This window comes from Capsicum annuum, unplaced genomic scaffold, assembly GCF_002878395.1.
Source record: "Capsicum annuum cultivar UCD-10X-F1 unplaced genomic scaffold, UCD10Xv1.1 ctg996, whole genome shotgun sequence".
NCBI classification, from domain to species: domain Eukaryota; kingdom Viridiplantae; phylum Streptophyta; class Magnoliopsida; order Solanales; family Solanaceae; genus Capsicum; species Capsicum annuum.
In genome coordinates, this window is record NW_025896054.1 from 3,154,657 (window position 1) to 3,172,276 (window position 17,620).

At 36.2% G+C, this 17,620-nt stretch overlaps 1 protein-coding gene across 1 annotated transcript; it reads right to left on the reverse strand.

Moving 5' to 3' along the window:
* Positions 1-14,357: 14,357 nt before the first annotated feature.
* On the reverse strand, positions 14,358-14,900 carry LOC124895775. Its single transcript, XM_047406203.1, has one exon. It carries the CDS (start codon positions 14,898-14,900, stop codon positions 14,358-14,360), a length of 543 nt encoding a protein of 180 aa, XP_047262159.1.
* Positions 14,901-17,620: the final 2,720 nt, after the last annotated feature.

Below are 17,620 nucleotides of genomic sequence, written 5' to 3' on the forward strand. Positions count from 1 at the left end.
CTCCCCAGACTTCACTTTGTGGGAATACACTGGGTCTGTTGTTGTTGTTGTTCTATTAAAATCCAACAATTTATTTATTATGAAATGGAGGGAGTAGAATTGAAAAAAAAAAGGAATATAGATACACACAAAAATAGGCACAACAAAGAGGGGCCCATCAGATATATACACAGCTACATACTCCTCTGTTTTGGGGGGATTTTCTATTTCTATTTTTATATACACACTCCTACAAGGACCTATAGAATAATTCAGATACATGCTTCACTCATTCTCAATTCATCTTCCACACGACAATACATAGAGAGCCGACTCCATTTTTCCAATCTTCACCATCACCAAATTACCCACATACTGACCCACTTAAAAAACACACAGACGACATCACAAATACATACACGTGCACCTCACTGTCATCGAAAAATGATGGTGGGGTGATTGTTATGGAGAAGTCTCGCTTGGAAGCGCCATTATCGCCTGAGATCTGAACCGAGGTTGAAATTTGATTTGAAATTCGTGTTGAGGTTCGGTCCGAGGTTCCCAGTGCGGATTTCATCTTGTTTAATTGAATAATACTTGAAAGAAGCGTTGAGGTCCAATTCTTTCTTCTCTTCCTTTTAATTCTTATGTGATTGTGAATGTGATTTGATATGTGAATTATTAGTGACGTTTGAGTGTTGGATTGGTGAATATTTGCTTGTTCTAATTCGTTGTTAGTTCCCTTGATCATGAACTGTGTGATGAAATGATATCTCATTCTAGAAGTAAGATCAGTTATTTGAAGGTTGAAAATTAATAAAAAACAAGCGTTAATTTATTTTGATTCATTGATATTATTGATGTTATAATGCCATGATAGATCGATCTCGGGTAGGCAAACATAGGTTGGATAGACAAATTCAGGAATAGCGATTTTTTGAATGTGTGAATGTCTGTGAATGGTTCCTTCTATTTTTACACACAAATATTGAGAAAATGTATTCATTTTATCAGGAAATGCTCCGAGATCTTATGTACTTATTCATCGGGGAATGTCCCGATGTATCATGTACGCAAAGGATGTTCGTGATGAAGGCCCGAGGCATTGGGTAAAGCATTGGAGCTTAGTCTAGGATTAGTTTATAATAAGATTTATATTTCCGTATTTTCTACTTTTGGGATTGTATAACTCGAACTGGACATTATTTTGAATTTTGAACTTTGTTTGATTTGTTTTTTGCTTATTTTATGTGTTTTATGTGGTTTATACATTTATAGTGTTAAATTAGCCGATATGCTCCACCGAGCGACCGTGGTCGAACCACGGGATCGAGGGGTGCCTAACACCTTTCCCTCGGTCAACAGAATTTCTTAGCCAGAATCTCTGTTTACAAATCAATTTAAAAGAGTCAAACCATTTTAAAAACGGATTTCCAAAGGTGACTTGGCACACCCGATTTATGTCAAGTGGTGACTCCAAGTTGATTATAAAATGAATCCTTTTCAAAACAATTCTCATCTTTTGTCGCTTAATAATAAAACCCTTTCGAACTTAAAATCAATTCTTTCGGTTAAAAAAGAGGTGTGACAACTCTGGTGACTCTGCTGGGGATTTTTAGAATTCAAACTTATTTGTTTGGAGTTGTATCGGCTTAGTTTGACACTATAGGTGTATAGACATTTTGTTTGTGTTGTTTTCTGTTATTATTTTATCATTGTTGAGTGTTTATGTGCTCTTTGTTTACAATTTTTCTCTTATGTGTTACCACTTTATATCTGACATCATGTGCATAACCTGAGTCATTCATTCTGCAACAAGTTCGTAGTACACGTGTGTACACGACTTCTAGTTGAGTCACCTTTATTTTAGGAGGGGGAGCCGTTGGGTTGTATGGAGTAGGTGGAAAGCTATCGCAGCCACTATCAACCATACACTCCCCCGAACAACTTTGTTAGTGAATCTCAGCGTAGGTCAACCTTTAGGTCATGCTTATGTGCATCATATTGAGACCTAGTGGGGCCCACTTGGTCCTTTATAGGAGACTCTCCTATAAAGCATCCCTACTGCTAAATGTTGCATCCTTAAGGCTAACGTGGTCATTTGATGAATTTATTTGGGGAAAGTAGGTGTTAGAAGTAACGTGTGTGGGCAAGAAATTGTTGAAAAAAAAAGAAAAAATGAGAGAAAGAAAAGGCGAATGAAGAAAAAAGAGTTTCGCAGTTGTTCAGAGTTTTTATGGATTTTATTTTTCATAATTCAAAAAATAAAAAATGAGTTTTACATTTTGCACTCATTTTCTCAAAAAACAAAAACGTAAAAAAGATTTTCCTTTTATTTTTTAAGTAAGAATTCACAATTCAAAAACTCCAAAAATATTTTTTTTTCTCTTTCAATAGGAGGTTTGTACATTTTTATATAACAAAAATTTCAAAAAAATAAAAATTCTTTTATAGTTGTTGGTGTTAGTTTCTAATTAAAAACCCAAAAAAGATTTTATTGACATTGTTTATCGTCTGTCTTTAGTCGTGTCTCTTAAGTCAGGATTCAGTTTTTCATTTAATCCTTAATTATCCAATCTGGACGAACCACACACATTTGATTTCCCTCTCTCGGGAGTGAGATACGTAGACAACCTTTTATGGTTCTGGGATCTTATTTAAAAAATTCAATAAAGATTTTCTTCACTTTTCATTTAGAGCAAGTGTTTCATATACATCTTCAAACGAAAACTACAAAATATTTTTTCTTTAATAGGTTTAAGTTTCATTTTCGTATGAAATTCAAATTTGAAAACTCCAAAAGATTTTCTTTGGTAATAATAGGTTTCATTTTGTGTAGGATTTTAAAACTAGAAAAAAAAATTTTAAAAAAGATTTTTGTCAATTCTTTTGACAATTTAATATTTTCTTTTTTCTTCTCAAAGTTTCAAAGAAAAAGAGAGAAAAAGAGTTTAATTGATTATTTTGTCAAGACTTCATGAATTACGCACACCTCATGCTTCTCTTTTGGGAGTGAGATGTATAGACGCCCTTCTTGGATTCGGTGATCTTTTTCAAAGAAAAGGAAAAACCAAAAAAATATTTTGAGAAAGTGTTGCATTCTAACGCCTTTGTCATCTCTTGTTTAGTTAGTTTAAGGTTGTTGGTTTGTGGCATTTTTGCTGGTCCTCCACATCACACCAAATTTGAAGAAGGTTAGTTGTGTCCAACAAGGATATAGAGAGTGACATCATGGATCAGACAAAGAGGTAGGAAAATGAGAGTTTAACGCAAGAAATTATAAGGTTGAGGAAACAAATGATGGAAATGTATCGAGCCGGGACTAGTCGGTTGCCTCCTCCTCCATTCCCCACTATTGACCTTGCAAATACCTTGAGTTTTCTATCACAATTACAAATCCAGTTTCCTATTGTTGTTGATGTACCACAGCATGCCTCAGAATCCATTCCAAGCTAAAAGTGTCCCAATGCTTCCATCACTCATTCTCTAGCCCTTCAGTATAAATCTACCACATTGATAACACCAAATACTGCCTGTGCTTTTGTTGCTTAACCTTCTATTGAGGCTTCCACTTTGGTCATCAATCCAACTATTATGCTTCCCCAGGCCGCTAGTGAATACATGTTCAATACTTTTGATGATCATTGCTATAGCCTTGAGCCCACATCAATGTTAATTGGACTACCAAAATTTATTAATTAGAAGACGAGAGATTGCTTCACACCAATTAGAGAGTTGTATGCCAGTTTATTTAAGAGATTGGTACAGTAGGGCAAGATCTCTCCTCTCCTTGGGTACACTCTTAATTGACGTTCAAGAAATTTTAATCCTAATATACGATGTGCGTATCATTCTGATGCTCAGGGTTATAGTATTGAAGATTGTCAATATTTGAAAAGAGAAATTGAAAAGATGATTCAAGATGGATCAATTATGGTGCAAAACCTTAACAGTGAGGAAAACTCTAGTTATGCTGATATGCAAACCAGTGGCTAATATGTAAAGCTCAACAATTGGGAAGTCACTTTTCTCCCTGCTAGGATGGATGTTTGGTAGTCTGTTTTGTTTTGTTTTCTGTTATTCAAATTATTTTAGGGCTGTAGTTTGGGATCAATCTTGTTTTGTCCCCCTGTCATTTATGTTTAAATCCTTCTATCTTTTATTTTAACTAAATAGAATGTCTCTTTTTTCCTTTGTGTTTTAAATATGTATTGTTTGTTTGTTTTCTTTATATAGTACATTTTATGTTGACTCTAGTGATATGACATGCCTGCAGAATTTTCAGTCAGATCTTAAAATCAAATTTAAGCATGAACTCTGAATAAGGGGGCTAGAATTAGAAAAAGGCATTCGAGAAATTGATAGAATGTTGATACATTTCGCAATCAAGTTGAAGCCTTCTTTCAAAATAAGGCAAATATTTTTGAGAATTACAAGAGTAACTTGGTCATCAATTGAAAGACATGTCTCAATTAGGTAAAAAATGTGTGATCCTATACCAAAAGGAACAAATAAAAAATCAATTCCACGAAGGCATGAGTCATTCAATTTGAGGGATGTACAACAAAGATGGAGTTGTATGCTTGACAATTGTAGAAGAGGATATGACAAACATGCTCAGTCAAAGTTAGTGTTGTAAAAATGTCACACATGATCTTCAACTCCCACTTTCATATTGTATGCTATGTACTTGCATTTTTAAGAATTGATATGATGAAGGTATTTCATTCTGCTATTCAAACATTGTGTCATTCTTTGTTTACCCCATTTTAGCTTCAATTCTATTTTCTTTCATACCCTTTTTTTGGAATCAAGATAGAGTTAACAAAGTTCAAAAGAAAAGTGTCGAGAAAAAGAATAGAGTCAAAAAAGTTACAAAAAGAAGAAGAAGAAAAAAGTTGTCAAAAAGAAAAAAGAAGAGAGTGTAAAGATAAATAAATTTAGAAAAGCCCCAAAGAGAAAAAGAGTCAACAAAAGAAAAAAGAAATTAGAATCAAGCAAAACAACAAGCTGTCGAAACTATGTGTGACCTGATTCTCCTCTTTCGAGGGTGAGATACTTAGGTTGCCCTACTATGGGCTCAGTCCAACCAAATAAACAATTTAGAGTCACCTAGCCAAAAGAAACTGGGGCATGGGTTAATCCTCATTGTTTGAGTTAATTTCAAAAGTTTTAAGTCCTACCCCACTTCAACTATCGTTTGGGCCTCATGCCATCCTTTCTTTGTAATCTTATCCAAAAGCTAAGTTACAACCAAAGAAAAACCTTCAGATCAATCTTTGATAATGTTAAGGCTAAGCATGCAGTCCATATGATAATGCATTTTGGGAACTATTGTCTTCCTCAGCATAAGGAATCAGGAGAGAAATAAAATGAGAGAGTCTTATCAGTGAAAACCCACATGGGCACTGTAAGGCGATGGTAAGTTGAGAGAAATAAAAATGAGAGTTTTATTGGTGAAAACCCTTATGGGCACCATAAGGCGATGGAGAGTTGAGAGAAAAATGAGAGAGGCTTGTTGGCAAAAACCCTTCAAGGCGTCACTAGCCGAATGAGGTCTTAAATGCAATTGGCACAAGGAAGTAACTCAGTTTCAGGGTCATTAACTCAAGAACAATTGGTAGAAAGTTCGGTTGAAAGATTAGACAACTTAATCCAAAAGGGGTGTCATAATCATTAGGGTTTACAATTATTTTCAGATAAATTTTTCTTCTGTGCTTTTTAGATAATTCTTCTTCTCTCTATTTCAGTGGGGACATTCATTGTCCTTTCTTTTTTCTATATTTCTATTTTCTTGAGTCAGTTATTCAATTGTTATCATTTTTTTCCTTGTGTCTTTGAGTCAAGTATATGTCAAAACAAGTGAGAAAAGATTTTAAAACTGGCTACCAACTTCTTCAATTTCACAAAGCAAGACAAAAGTTCAGCACATAAAAAAGACATAATTGTGAGGCTAAATAAGGCATGCAAAAATTTTGTCAATAGACAAGTCTAGGAACTCATGAAAATACCAAGGTTCAAAGGGTTTATCTAAGAAGCCTGGCAAAGCAGCGATATTGTGTTTGTTTCAGAGTGACTCTTAGTAACCTGAGTTTGGGTTATTGATGCAGCAAGTCAACGATATATGCTAATGGTTGGAAGCAAGGTTAAATGTGACGAGGGCAAGAGTGATCGCGGCAAAAGATAAAGCCACAAACTAGCCACTATGTTTTAAACTCACAAATTTTCTTTGATGAAACAGGAAACATATTACCTTCAAAGTAAGAACTTCAGAGCATAAATATCAAGGGCTGCAATGCCTCACTTCTACAAATACAGGGAGCAATATTGCTGCATAGGTTTGATAATCAAATCATGGTAAAATTCATCATCCGGTATCCCTTGGAGACACACTTTCTTGTCCAGGGATTTCAGTTTTCATTTGCTAGGTGATACGCTTCTTAAATTGAACATTCCCCTTGATTCCTATAAGATGTACCTTTTAGTCGAGTCATTACCCTTGATTCCTATAAGACGTATCCTTTAGTCGAGTCATTCCCCTTGATTCCTATAAGATGTACTTTTTAGTGGAGTCATTCCCCTTGATTCCTATAAGACGTACCCTTTAGTCGAGTCACTCCCCTTGATTCCTATAAGATGAACGTTTTAGTCGAGTTATTCCACTTGATTCCTATAAGACGTACCTTTTAGTCGAGTCATTCCCCTTGATTTCTATAAGACGTACCCTTTAGTCGAGTCATTCCCCTTGATTCCTATAAGACATACCTTTTAGTCGAGTCATTCCTCTTGATTCCTATAAGATGTACCTTTTACTCGAGTCATTCCCCTTGATTCCTATAAGACGTACCTTTTACTCAGGTCATTCCCCTTAATTCCTATAAGACGTACCTTTTAGTCGAGTCTTTCCCTTGATTCCTATAAGACGTACCCTTTAGTCGAGTCATTCTCCTTGATTCCTATAAGACGTACCTTTTAGTCGAATTATTCCCCTTGATTCCTATAAGACGTACCTTTTAGTCAAGTCATGTCATTCCCCTTGATTACTATAAGACGTACCTTTTAGTCGAGTCATTCCCCTTGATTCCTATAAGACATACCTTTTAGTCGAGTTATTCCCGTTGATTCCTATAAGACGTACCCTTTAGTCGAGTCATTCACCTTGATTCCTATAAGACGTACCCTTTAGTCGAGTCATTCCTCTTAATTCCTATAAGACGTACCTTTTAGTCGAGTCATTTCCCTTGATTTCTATAAGACGTACCTTTTAGTCGAGTCATTCACTTTAATTCCTATAAGACGTACCTTTTGTTGAGTCATTCCCTTTGATTCCTATAAGATGTACCTTTTATTCGAGTCATTCCCTTTTATTCCTATAAGACGTACCTTTAGTCGAGTCATTTCCCTTGATTCCGATACGACGTACCTCTTAGTCGAGTCATTCTCTTTGATTCCTAGAAGACGTAATTCCTAGTCGAGTCATTCCCATTGATTCCTATAAGACGTACCTCTTAGTCGAGTGATTCCCATTGATTTCTAGTAGATGTACTTCTTAGTTGATTCATTCCTCTTGATTCCTAGAAAATGTACTTTCTATTCTAGTCATCCCTTTTGACTCTTAGAAAATGCACTTTCTAGTCGAATCATTCCAGTTAATCCATAGAAGATGCATTTCTTTGTTTGGGGTTTTCAAGTAGTTACGATGTGACTTTCTCAAAAGTCCTTTGATGATAAACTCGGGAAGAATTTAATTCTTGTTGTTTGAAACTTTACTTTTCTGGCAAATAAAATCTCTTTATAATAATCTTTGTTTGGAATAATTTTCTTTTTAGTTTTGATGTGATTTCAGGAGTTCGCCTGAAGAACAGGGCGAATAAATGGAAGTCAAGCAAAATGGTGACAAAGTTGAAAGTCAAGCAAAAAGGTGAATAAATTGAAAGAAAGTAGATTGAAAAATAGCGAATCAGGAACCCGACTGGAGAATAGGATGAAGAAATTGAAAGTCAAGCAACAAGTTGAAGAAATTACAAGTCAGGAGCCCGCCTAAAGAATAGAGAGATGAAACTCAAGTCAAGAGTCCACAAGAAGCTGCATAGATAGGATTTTTCTAATTTTCATTTTTGTTTTAACTTGTAATTTTTATTTTTGATGTAATGACAGAGCGTCGGACTGGAACCTTGACAGGGCCTCACTCGACTCTACAACTCGGTATAGTCCCTCTATTTTCAACTCTTTGAGATACTTGAGACTTGATTCCCTCATAACTTGGGTAGGTAGGTTGTCCTAAGTCAAAACTCGGTTGCCCTTCTTCCTTCTGTTTCATTATTTTTGAATAATGGTCGGAAAGAAATTCTGTCTCGTTGTCTACTTCTTTGTCTGTAAACACTTCATGTTTACATTCAAAGGGGGCAAGCCGTAGACACCTAATTTTGTCCCACCCGAAGTTGAATTTTATTCATTTTTATCTTGTTTTACCACGTACTCTCACCCATTTTACACTTTTCCCACAAGGAAACAAATACAATAAATCCTAACAAATTAAATTCCTAATCCCTAAAATTCTCTTATCCTAACTAATTTTTACACCTCATCCTAACAACCTTTCCCACCCCATGCCCCCACCCCTACTCCGACACCCCACATTTTCCCCATTCAGTCTTTAATAGAATTAAAAAAAGAAATATAGATACACGAAAAAGGCACGACAAAGGGGGGCCCATCAGATATACACACAGCTACATACTCCTTTTTTTGGGGGGAATTTTCTTTTTCCATTTTTATATACACACACTCCTACAGGCCCCATAGAATAATTTAGATACACACTTCACTTATTCTCAATTCATCTTCCATACGACAATAGATGGAGAGCCGACTCTATTTTTCTAATCTTCACCGTTAGCAAATACGTACATACTGACCCACCCCAAAAATACACAGACGACATCGCAACACATACACGTGCACCTCACTGTCACCAGAAAATACGCACACAAACTAATCGATGCCACACACCAATACACGCACCTATCGAGACACACTATAAGACTGTGATAGAGAGAATTGAGAAAGATAGAGAAAACAAAAAAAAGAAGGAATTTGAGCTAGAGAGGAGAGAAACGACGATGGAGTGATTGTTCTGGCGAAGTCTCTCATGGAAGCACCATTATCGCCTGAGATATAAAATGTTCTCTGTCTTTCCATCACTATTTGAGATGACCGGAACTCCGGAAAGATGATAACAATATCTCTAACAAAAAATCTTCCGATCCCATCCCAAACTCACCGAAGAAGGAACGGGATAGATCGGTGCGTCTGAAATGAAGGGTGTTTTTGTCTTTACTTCATAATTTTAGTGTTGGAGACGCAAACAGGTAGACAAGAATCGGGGTTCATTCATAGTTGAGATTGATTCGAGGTCAAAATTTGATTTGGAATTTGTGTTGAGGTTTGAGGTTCCCGATGTGGATTTCATCTTGTTTAATCGAATAATACTTGAAAGCGGCATTGAGCTCCAATTCTTTCTTCTCTTCCTTTTAATATTTATGTGATTGGGAACGTGATTTGATATGTGAATTATTGGTGAAGTTTGAGTGTTGGATTGGTGAATATTTTCTTGTTTTGATTCATTGTTAGTTCCCTTGATCATGAACTGTGTGATGAAATGATATCTCATTTGAGAAGTAAAATCAGTTATTTGAGGGTCAGAAATTGAAAATTAACAAAAAGCAAGCGTTAATTTATTTTGATTCATTGATATCATTAATGTCATAATGTCACGATAGATCGAGCTTGGGTAGGCAAACATAGGTTTGATAGGCAAATTTAGGAATGGTGATTTGTTGAATGTGTGAATTTCTGTGAATGGTTCTTTCTATTTTTACGCTCAAAAATTGAGAACATGTATTCATTTTATCGGGGAATGCCCCGAGATCTTATGTACTTATTCACCGGGGAATGCCCTGACGTATCATGTACGCAAAGGAGGTTCGTGATGAAGGCCCGAGGCACTGGGTAAAGAATTGGAGCTTAGTCTAGGATTAGTTTAGAATAAGATTTATATTTCCGTATTTTTATTTTTGGGACTATATAACTTGGACTGGACAATTTTTTGATTTTTGAACTTTGTTTGATTTGTTTGTTGCTTGTTTTTATGTGTTTTATGTGATTTATACATTGATAGTGTTAAATTAGATGATATGCTCCACCTAGCGACCGTGTTCGAACCACGGGATCAAGGGGTGCCTAACACCTTCCCCTCTGTCAAAAAAATTTCTTAGCGGGAATCTCTGTTTGCAAACCAGTTTAAAAGAGTCAAACCGTTTTGAAAAAGAATTTCCAAAGGTGACTTGGAAAACCCACTTTATGTCAAGTGGCGACTCTGCGTTGATTATAAAATGAATCCTTTTCGAAACAATTCTCATCTTTTATCACTTAATAATAAAACCCTTTCGAACTTAAAATTAATTCTTTTGGTTAAAAAAGGGGTGTGGCATACATTACACATGATCATATTGGATTCCTCTGAGGCTTTTTTGTTTTGTTAATCTTTACAATGAAATTTTCTTTGATTTCTTTGGTGTACAATGAAATTCAAACAAATCCTATATTTGACCATCTATAATCTGCACATAATAACTTTGATATATAAAATCTCAAGCTTACTTCATCAATCATTATGAAAAGGTATTTCTAACTTCTAATGTAAAGATAAGGTGTGTGTACACTCAACCTTCCTCAAACGGCTTGCAGTAGGCACGTTGTTTGGTATTTTATCAATCATCAACATATATGTAATTCTTACTTCCCACTTTTTTATTCGTAATACAAATTTTAAATCCTTTATTAAATTATAAATACTTGTGAATACAACATACTTTTTTGAAAAATGCAAGAAAGTATGGAGAAACCACTATGAGCATGCCAAGTTGATTTACAAAACCAACAAAAAATAACAAGAAAAACAAAATAAGTAGGTTTAAAGAGAATACCAAGAAATCCAATTCATGGTGCATTTTCAGACACATAAAAAGGAAACAAAGAGGAAATTTTAGTATGAGAAAATGCTTTATTTCCACCTTGAATTATACGCGAAAAGGTTCAGACACACCCAAACTTTAGGAGGGTCTTATTACCCACCTGGACTAATTAAAGCCACATTTTGACAACCTTAGTGCCTTGTGGAACATACGTGGCACAACACACTGAAGGGTCCCTATCCACCCTTTTAGTATTATGATACGGAATCGAACTACGAAAACTAAAGACGACAAGTAAAGATAATTGATAAGATAGACAATTAGACACAAGAAAAGAATTAACCAAGAACAAAAGAGAATTTCAAACTTAATACCCTCAATTGTAATCTAATCGAGCACCTAATTCCTACAGTGACCAAGAAGGAGATGCACACTCTCTAAACCAATGTTTCTAAACAAAAGTTCAACAAAAGTTGTCCAATACTCTCACTCAATGGAGAAGTATTCCTCAATTCCTCAATAATCAAGTAAAAACTAAGAGAATGAGCTAGCCTCAAAAGTATTTATAGTTTAGGCTAATTATTATAATTTTAGGGCTCAAAAGTTACCCAATTTCAAGATAAGTCCCACTAAGGGCTGTTTTGATCCACTCTTGAAATGCTAGAGCAGATCAAAAACGGATCTAAAGTGCCTTGGGTGCAAGTCCTTTCAAAGGGATTTTCTAGCCCCATTTTGCCTTCGTTTGCCTCCTCCAACGATCCTTGGACCAATGTGAGTGCGATCATCAACAAATAACACCCTCTTATGGTAAGGAGGCTTTTTCAAGTTCCTCTCTTAGATCCTTTGAAGTTTCCAGACTTGACTTCTAGTGAATGGCTTGGAGCCAATCGGAATTGTATCATCCTCTCTATCCTGAGAAGAATTTGACCTCAAATTCAAAGGGTGATTATCTTCTATCATATCAAAGAGTGAATGATCACACAGATTAAAGGTATTGTGTACTTGATATTCTGAAGGAAGGTCAATCTAATAGGCATTGTCGTTTATCCTTTCAAGCACTTGAAATGGACCATCATATCGGGGCATCAATTTGGATTTTCTTTGGGTTGGAAACCTATCATTTTGAAGGTGCACCCACACCCAATCACCCGATTCAAGTACAAGCCACTTCCTTCCCTTGTTTACTCTTTTGACCACCTCTTGATTTTTCTTCTCAAGGCGAATTCTCACTTTATCATGCAACTTCTTCATAGTTTCTGCTCTCCTATCTCCATCTAAGCTTATCACAACATTACTAGGCAAATGAGTGAGATCTAAATGGGTAAGGGGGTTAAAACTATAAACACATTCAAGGGGAGTCATACCAATAGCCGAATGGATAACACAATTATAAGCAAATTTGACTAGAGGTAAGTGGTCCTCCCAAGTGGCCATTTTTCCTTTAACTAAGGTTAGCAACATAGAACCCAAGGTTATATTTACTACCTCTGTTTACCCATCCGTTTGTGGGTGGCAAGATGTTGAGAAAAGCAATTTTGTGCCAAGCCTACCCCACAACGACCTCTAAAAGTGACTAAGGAACTTAGAGTCCCTATCACTAACAATAGTCCAAGAAATTCTATGTATTTTGACAACATGCTCAACAAAAAAAGAATCCATATTAGAAGCATCATCAATTTTATGACATGGAGTGAAATGGGCCATTTTTGAGAACCTGTCAACCACAAAAAAAATGCAATCTTACCCCTTTTTTTCCTAGTCAATCCCAAAATGAAATCCATAGAGATGTCAAGCCATGGGCGTTGAGGAGTGGGTATAGGGGTATATAATCCCTTAAGGAGAAGGCGAGATTTTTCACTTCTACAATCCATGCATTGGCCATAAATTCTAGCAGCATCTTGACGCATCTTGGGCAAATAGAATTGTTCCTCTAGGATTCCAAGGGTCTTGTCAATTCCAAAGTGACCCATCATGCCCCCATCGTATGCCTCTCTTACAAATATTTCTCTCTATGAGCTAGAGTGTATGCACAACCTTCTTTCTTTGAATAAGAAACCATCAATCTTGGAGTAGGGCATAGAAGCACTATCCTTCTCCCACCTTTCCCTACCACATGTATCACAATCTTGATAGATTTAAACAAATTTGGGGTCCTCGGGGTACATTGTCTTTAGACTGTCAAATCACATCAATTTAGAAGACAATGTAGAGATAAGTACATGATTTCTAGACAATGCATTTGATACCACATTTTCCTTTCCCTTTTTGTAATGAATTACATAAGAAAAAGTCTTTAGGAAAGCAATCCACTTGGCATGTCTTTTATTGAGTTTATCTTAGGCCCAGATATATTTCAAGGATTCATGATCGGTTCGAATCACAAATTTCGTGTGCCACAAATAATGTTGCCAATTATACAAGGCTCTAATCAAGACGTATAATCTAGATCAGAGGTGGAATAATTTAGAGTTGCGCCCTTGAGCTTTTTACTAAAATAGGCAATATGTTTATCATTTTGCATTAAGACGACAACTATTCCTACCTTACTTGCATCACATTCAATCTCAAACATCTTATCAAAATTGGGTAATTGTAATAAGGGGGTGGAGCTAAGCATAACCTTCAAAGCTTCAAATATATTGGCTTGCTTATCATCCCATTTAAAAGTTTTATCCTTACGGATCACCTCGGTCAAGGGAATGACAATGGTACTAAATCCTTTGAAAAATCGCCTATAAAAACTAGCCACCCCATAGAAGCTTCTTGCTTCACCAATAGATTTTGGAGTTGGCCAATTCTTGATGGCATCTATCTTATATTCATCTACCTCGATTCCTCTTGAGATCACAACAAATACCAGGAAAACAACTTCGTTCATACCAAAAGAACATTTTCAAGATTAGCATACAACTTCTCTTTTCTAAGAACTTCAAACACATCACGCAAATGTAAGACATGTTCTTTACGGGATTTGCTATAAACTAGAACATTATCAAAGTATACCACAACAAACATCCCTAGGAACAATTTCATCACATGGTTCATCAACCGCATAAAGGTACTAGGAGAATTTGTGAGGACAAAAGGCATAAACAACCATTCATATAGACCAAACTTGGTCTTGAATGCGTTCTTTCACTCATCACCTAATTGCATTTAGATTTGGTAGTACCCTCTCTTGAGATCTATCTTAGAAAACATACAAGAACCATTCAGCTCATCAAGTATATCATCTAAATGGGAAATTGAGTGGCGATACTTTACCATTATTTTATTGATGGCTCGATAATCAACACGCATGCGCCATGTTCCATCTTTCTTTGGCCCTAGAAACACCAAAACTGCACATGGACTAATGCTTTCTTTGATGTATCCATTGTTGAGGAGTTCCTCAACTTACCTTTAGAGCTCTTTTGTGTCCTTTGGATTACTTTGGTAGGCCGGTTTGTTGGGTAATTGAGAACCCGACATAAAATTAATTTGATGCTCAATTGCCTGAAGTGGGGGTAATCCTTGGGGAAACTCCTTTGGGAACACATCTCCATAATCCTTCAAAACAGGGGAAATAGAATGGGGGATAGAAGAAGTAGAGTGGTTAGCATAAAAATCATGGGCTAGGAGGAGCATGGGTGTCTTCTCATCATGCTCTTTGAAAAGATCTTTGTTCCTAGACAACATCACCAAGGGACTCTTCTCTTTTAACCTTCCCTTCTCCTCTTCTTCATCACACTCCTCAATTTGGTCCTCCTTCTCACCTTGTTTCTTACCCTTCTCTTTCAATTCTCTTAATTTTTGGTAACCCTCATTCACTTGAGATGAAGAAAGAAGATGGTGAGTGAATTTCTGACCATTAAATGCAAAAGAGTACTGATTAGTCCTCCTATCATGCTTGCTTAAACGATCAGATTGCCATGGTCTTCTAAGAAAGAGATGACAACCTTGCATAGGTATCACATCACAATTCACCTATTCATGATAATTCCCAACTGAATCACCACTTGCCTATTCACCTTAAACTCACCACAATCATTTAACCATTGAAGCTTGTATGGTGTGGTATGTTTGGTCATGGGTAACTTCGAAAAATCAACCAAAGTTGCACTAGCCACATTAGAACAACTTTCGCTATCAATGATCAAAAAATATATATTTTTCTTTATAAGACAATTAGTATGGAATAGATTCTCCCTTTGACTAGACTCATCTATCTCCTTAATAATCATTGCACACCTCATAACAAAATTTGGAACCTCTTACTCTCCATCTTGAGGACAAGTATATTCATTATCCTCCTCTACTTGCTCATCTTCTTGGGATCCCTCTCCATTTTAGGATTTTTCATCATTCTCATCTTCTAATCCCACTTCTTCTCTAAGATAATACAATTTTCCTTCCTTAATAATCGCATTTCTCGGGTTGGTACATTCACCTGCCTTATGTCCCCACCCTTGGCATTTAAAACATTAAAAACCTTTAGGATTGAGAGTAGGATATTTGTTACCTTCATTCCTTAGAGGGTAGTTTGGATTGGTATTCTCTATGGGTTTTTTGTCATTGGACTTGTAGTCATTGATCTTGTTCCACCTTGATGATAATTTCTCTATCTCTTTACTTTTACTCCAAGTATTGGTAGATGAGTACCCTTTTGGTTTGTAAGTTGCCCTTTCTCTGATATCCCCTTCAATCTCCAAGGCTGCTTGGAAGATTTCTTCTATGGTATAAAACTTGTGGATAGTCATGCATGAGGAGATATCTTTGTTCAATACAACCTTAAAGCATATGATGTCATGATTCACGTTCTCTCAATGGTCGAGCTTTAAGATCAATTATTGGAATCATCATAATAGGCCATAACACTCTTGCTAACTTGCCTCAAGTTGTACAACTTTGCAAGCAGCTCATGTCTATACCACTTCGGAACATACCTTTGCCTCATGACTACCTTCAACGCATTCCATGGAGGGGGTTTTCCTTTATTCAACACATTTATAAATCTCTTGACATAATCCCATCATGTATTGATATACCCTTCAAAATGGGCTATGGCATAACAACTTTTCTTCTCTTCGGTGATATCATTAACTTGGAAGATCCTTTCACAAGAGGACTTCCATGAGAGATAAGCTTTAGGATCACTTTCTCCTTTGAAATTTGTAAGACTAAACTTGATTGAATAGATACCCACATCTAGATCCCTATTACCTTGTTTGTTCCATTGATCATAACCTTGAGGTCGGTTTACCAAGTTTCCTCTACCATTAAGTGCTGGACCAAATCTTTTTCTCCGACCTCCATAACCTCGTTGATCTATTGGTCTACATCTCATTTCCTCTACCAACATGTCAGCTACATCGAATGCTCTAAACTATGCTTATTTTTCTTTTCTTTCTTTCTCGTCTATTTGTATGGGTTGATTTTTGTTAAGGGGTGCTTGGAATGAGGGCATTCTGTTAAGTGGTGGTTGGTGTATTTAGGTTCTAGATTCATAATATTGTATTTGGTTGAATTAATATTGGAGTGGTCTAAAGGTATTTTGGTTTTGTGGATACGTAGTGGCTTGAGGAATGGAATCATGTGCTTGTATTGGTGGATTGATCATTTGGAGGCAGTTTTCCGAGGAAATATGAACCGACGAATTTAGAGCATGCCCACTAGTTGAAGCATTGAAGTGTTGAGGTATGGATAAGGATATGTTTTATCGACCTTCTACGATATCCACTGTTCTACTAATGAAGGATTCACTCCCTTCAAGAGAATACACTTTAAGATCTAGTGAGTTTATCTTAGCACCCGTAGAATCAATTTTACGATTGAGAGTTTCAATGGCCATTAAGATAGCATTGGTTGAGTGGTTATCCATTATTTTCAAAGTTTTGCCTTCCGTAGCCATTTTCTTATGAAGAAAGACACTAAAAAACAACAAACATGTTATCATTAGAGAAATTAACCTTACAAACTCTTCACTCCTTTGTTTAACTCACACTTGGATCACAAATGTTGAAAGATGGTTTATACTTCGTGTGGTAGTTGAGGTGTCAAGTTCTACTCTTGATCGGATTGGATTCTAGTTTGATGGACTCAAATAAATATATGAGCACTTGGATCAATAATTATAAATTCTATTAAAAAGAGAAAAGCTTGAAATAAATGAGACGATGAATGAAATGGGACTCAAGAACTAATCATCCAACTTAGTAGGTGGATTACTAGTTGTTGATAGTTTTAATAATCAAGAGTTGAATTTATGAATCAAATAATGAAACTAAGGAATAAAACTTGAGTAAATTGGAGTTTAGAAGTGTTAGAATGCATTTGGAACTTGAATTGGACGTTGGGAAGTCTTGACATACGTTTGGGAGGTGTCACACACCTTGAGCGCACCTATATAGCACTTTCAGCGCAGGTGGGGAAGGCTGCACATTGTTTTGAGCTATGAAAGCAGTTCCAACGCACCTCCAGTGCAGGTTGGATGCAGGAGAGACCCTAGACACTTCCTTGAGGTGCGGAACCAGGCTGGGAGCAGCTGTATCCACCTTAGACGCAGGTCAAGGGAAAGTTGGCCGCCACTTGCTTGTTCCAAGGCCAAAAATGCCCTTCTTGATGCCCTTTGTGTAATTTTCTCTTTGAATATTCTTGAAATATTTTTAGATGCTCAAACAAAAACA

Coding starts and splice junctions, on each gene's coding strand:
- LOC124895775 (XM_047406203.1), bottom strand. CDS start 14,900: ATGCAAGGTTGTCATCTCTTTCTTAGAAGACCATGGCAATCTGATCGT.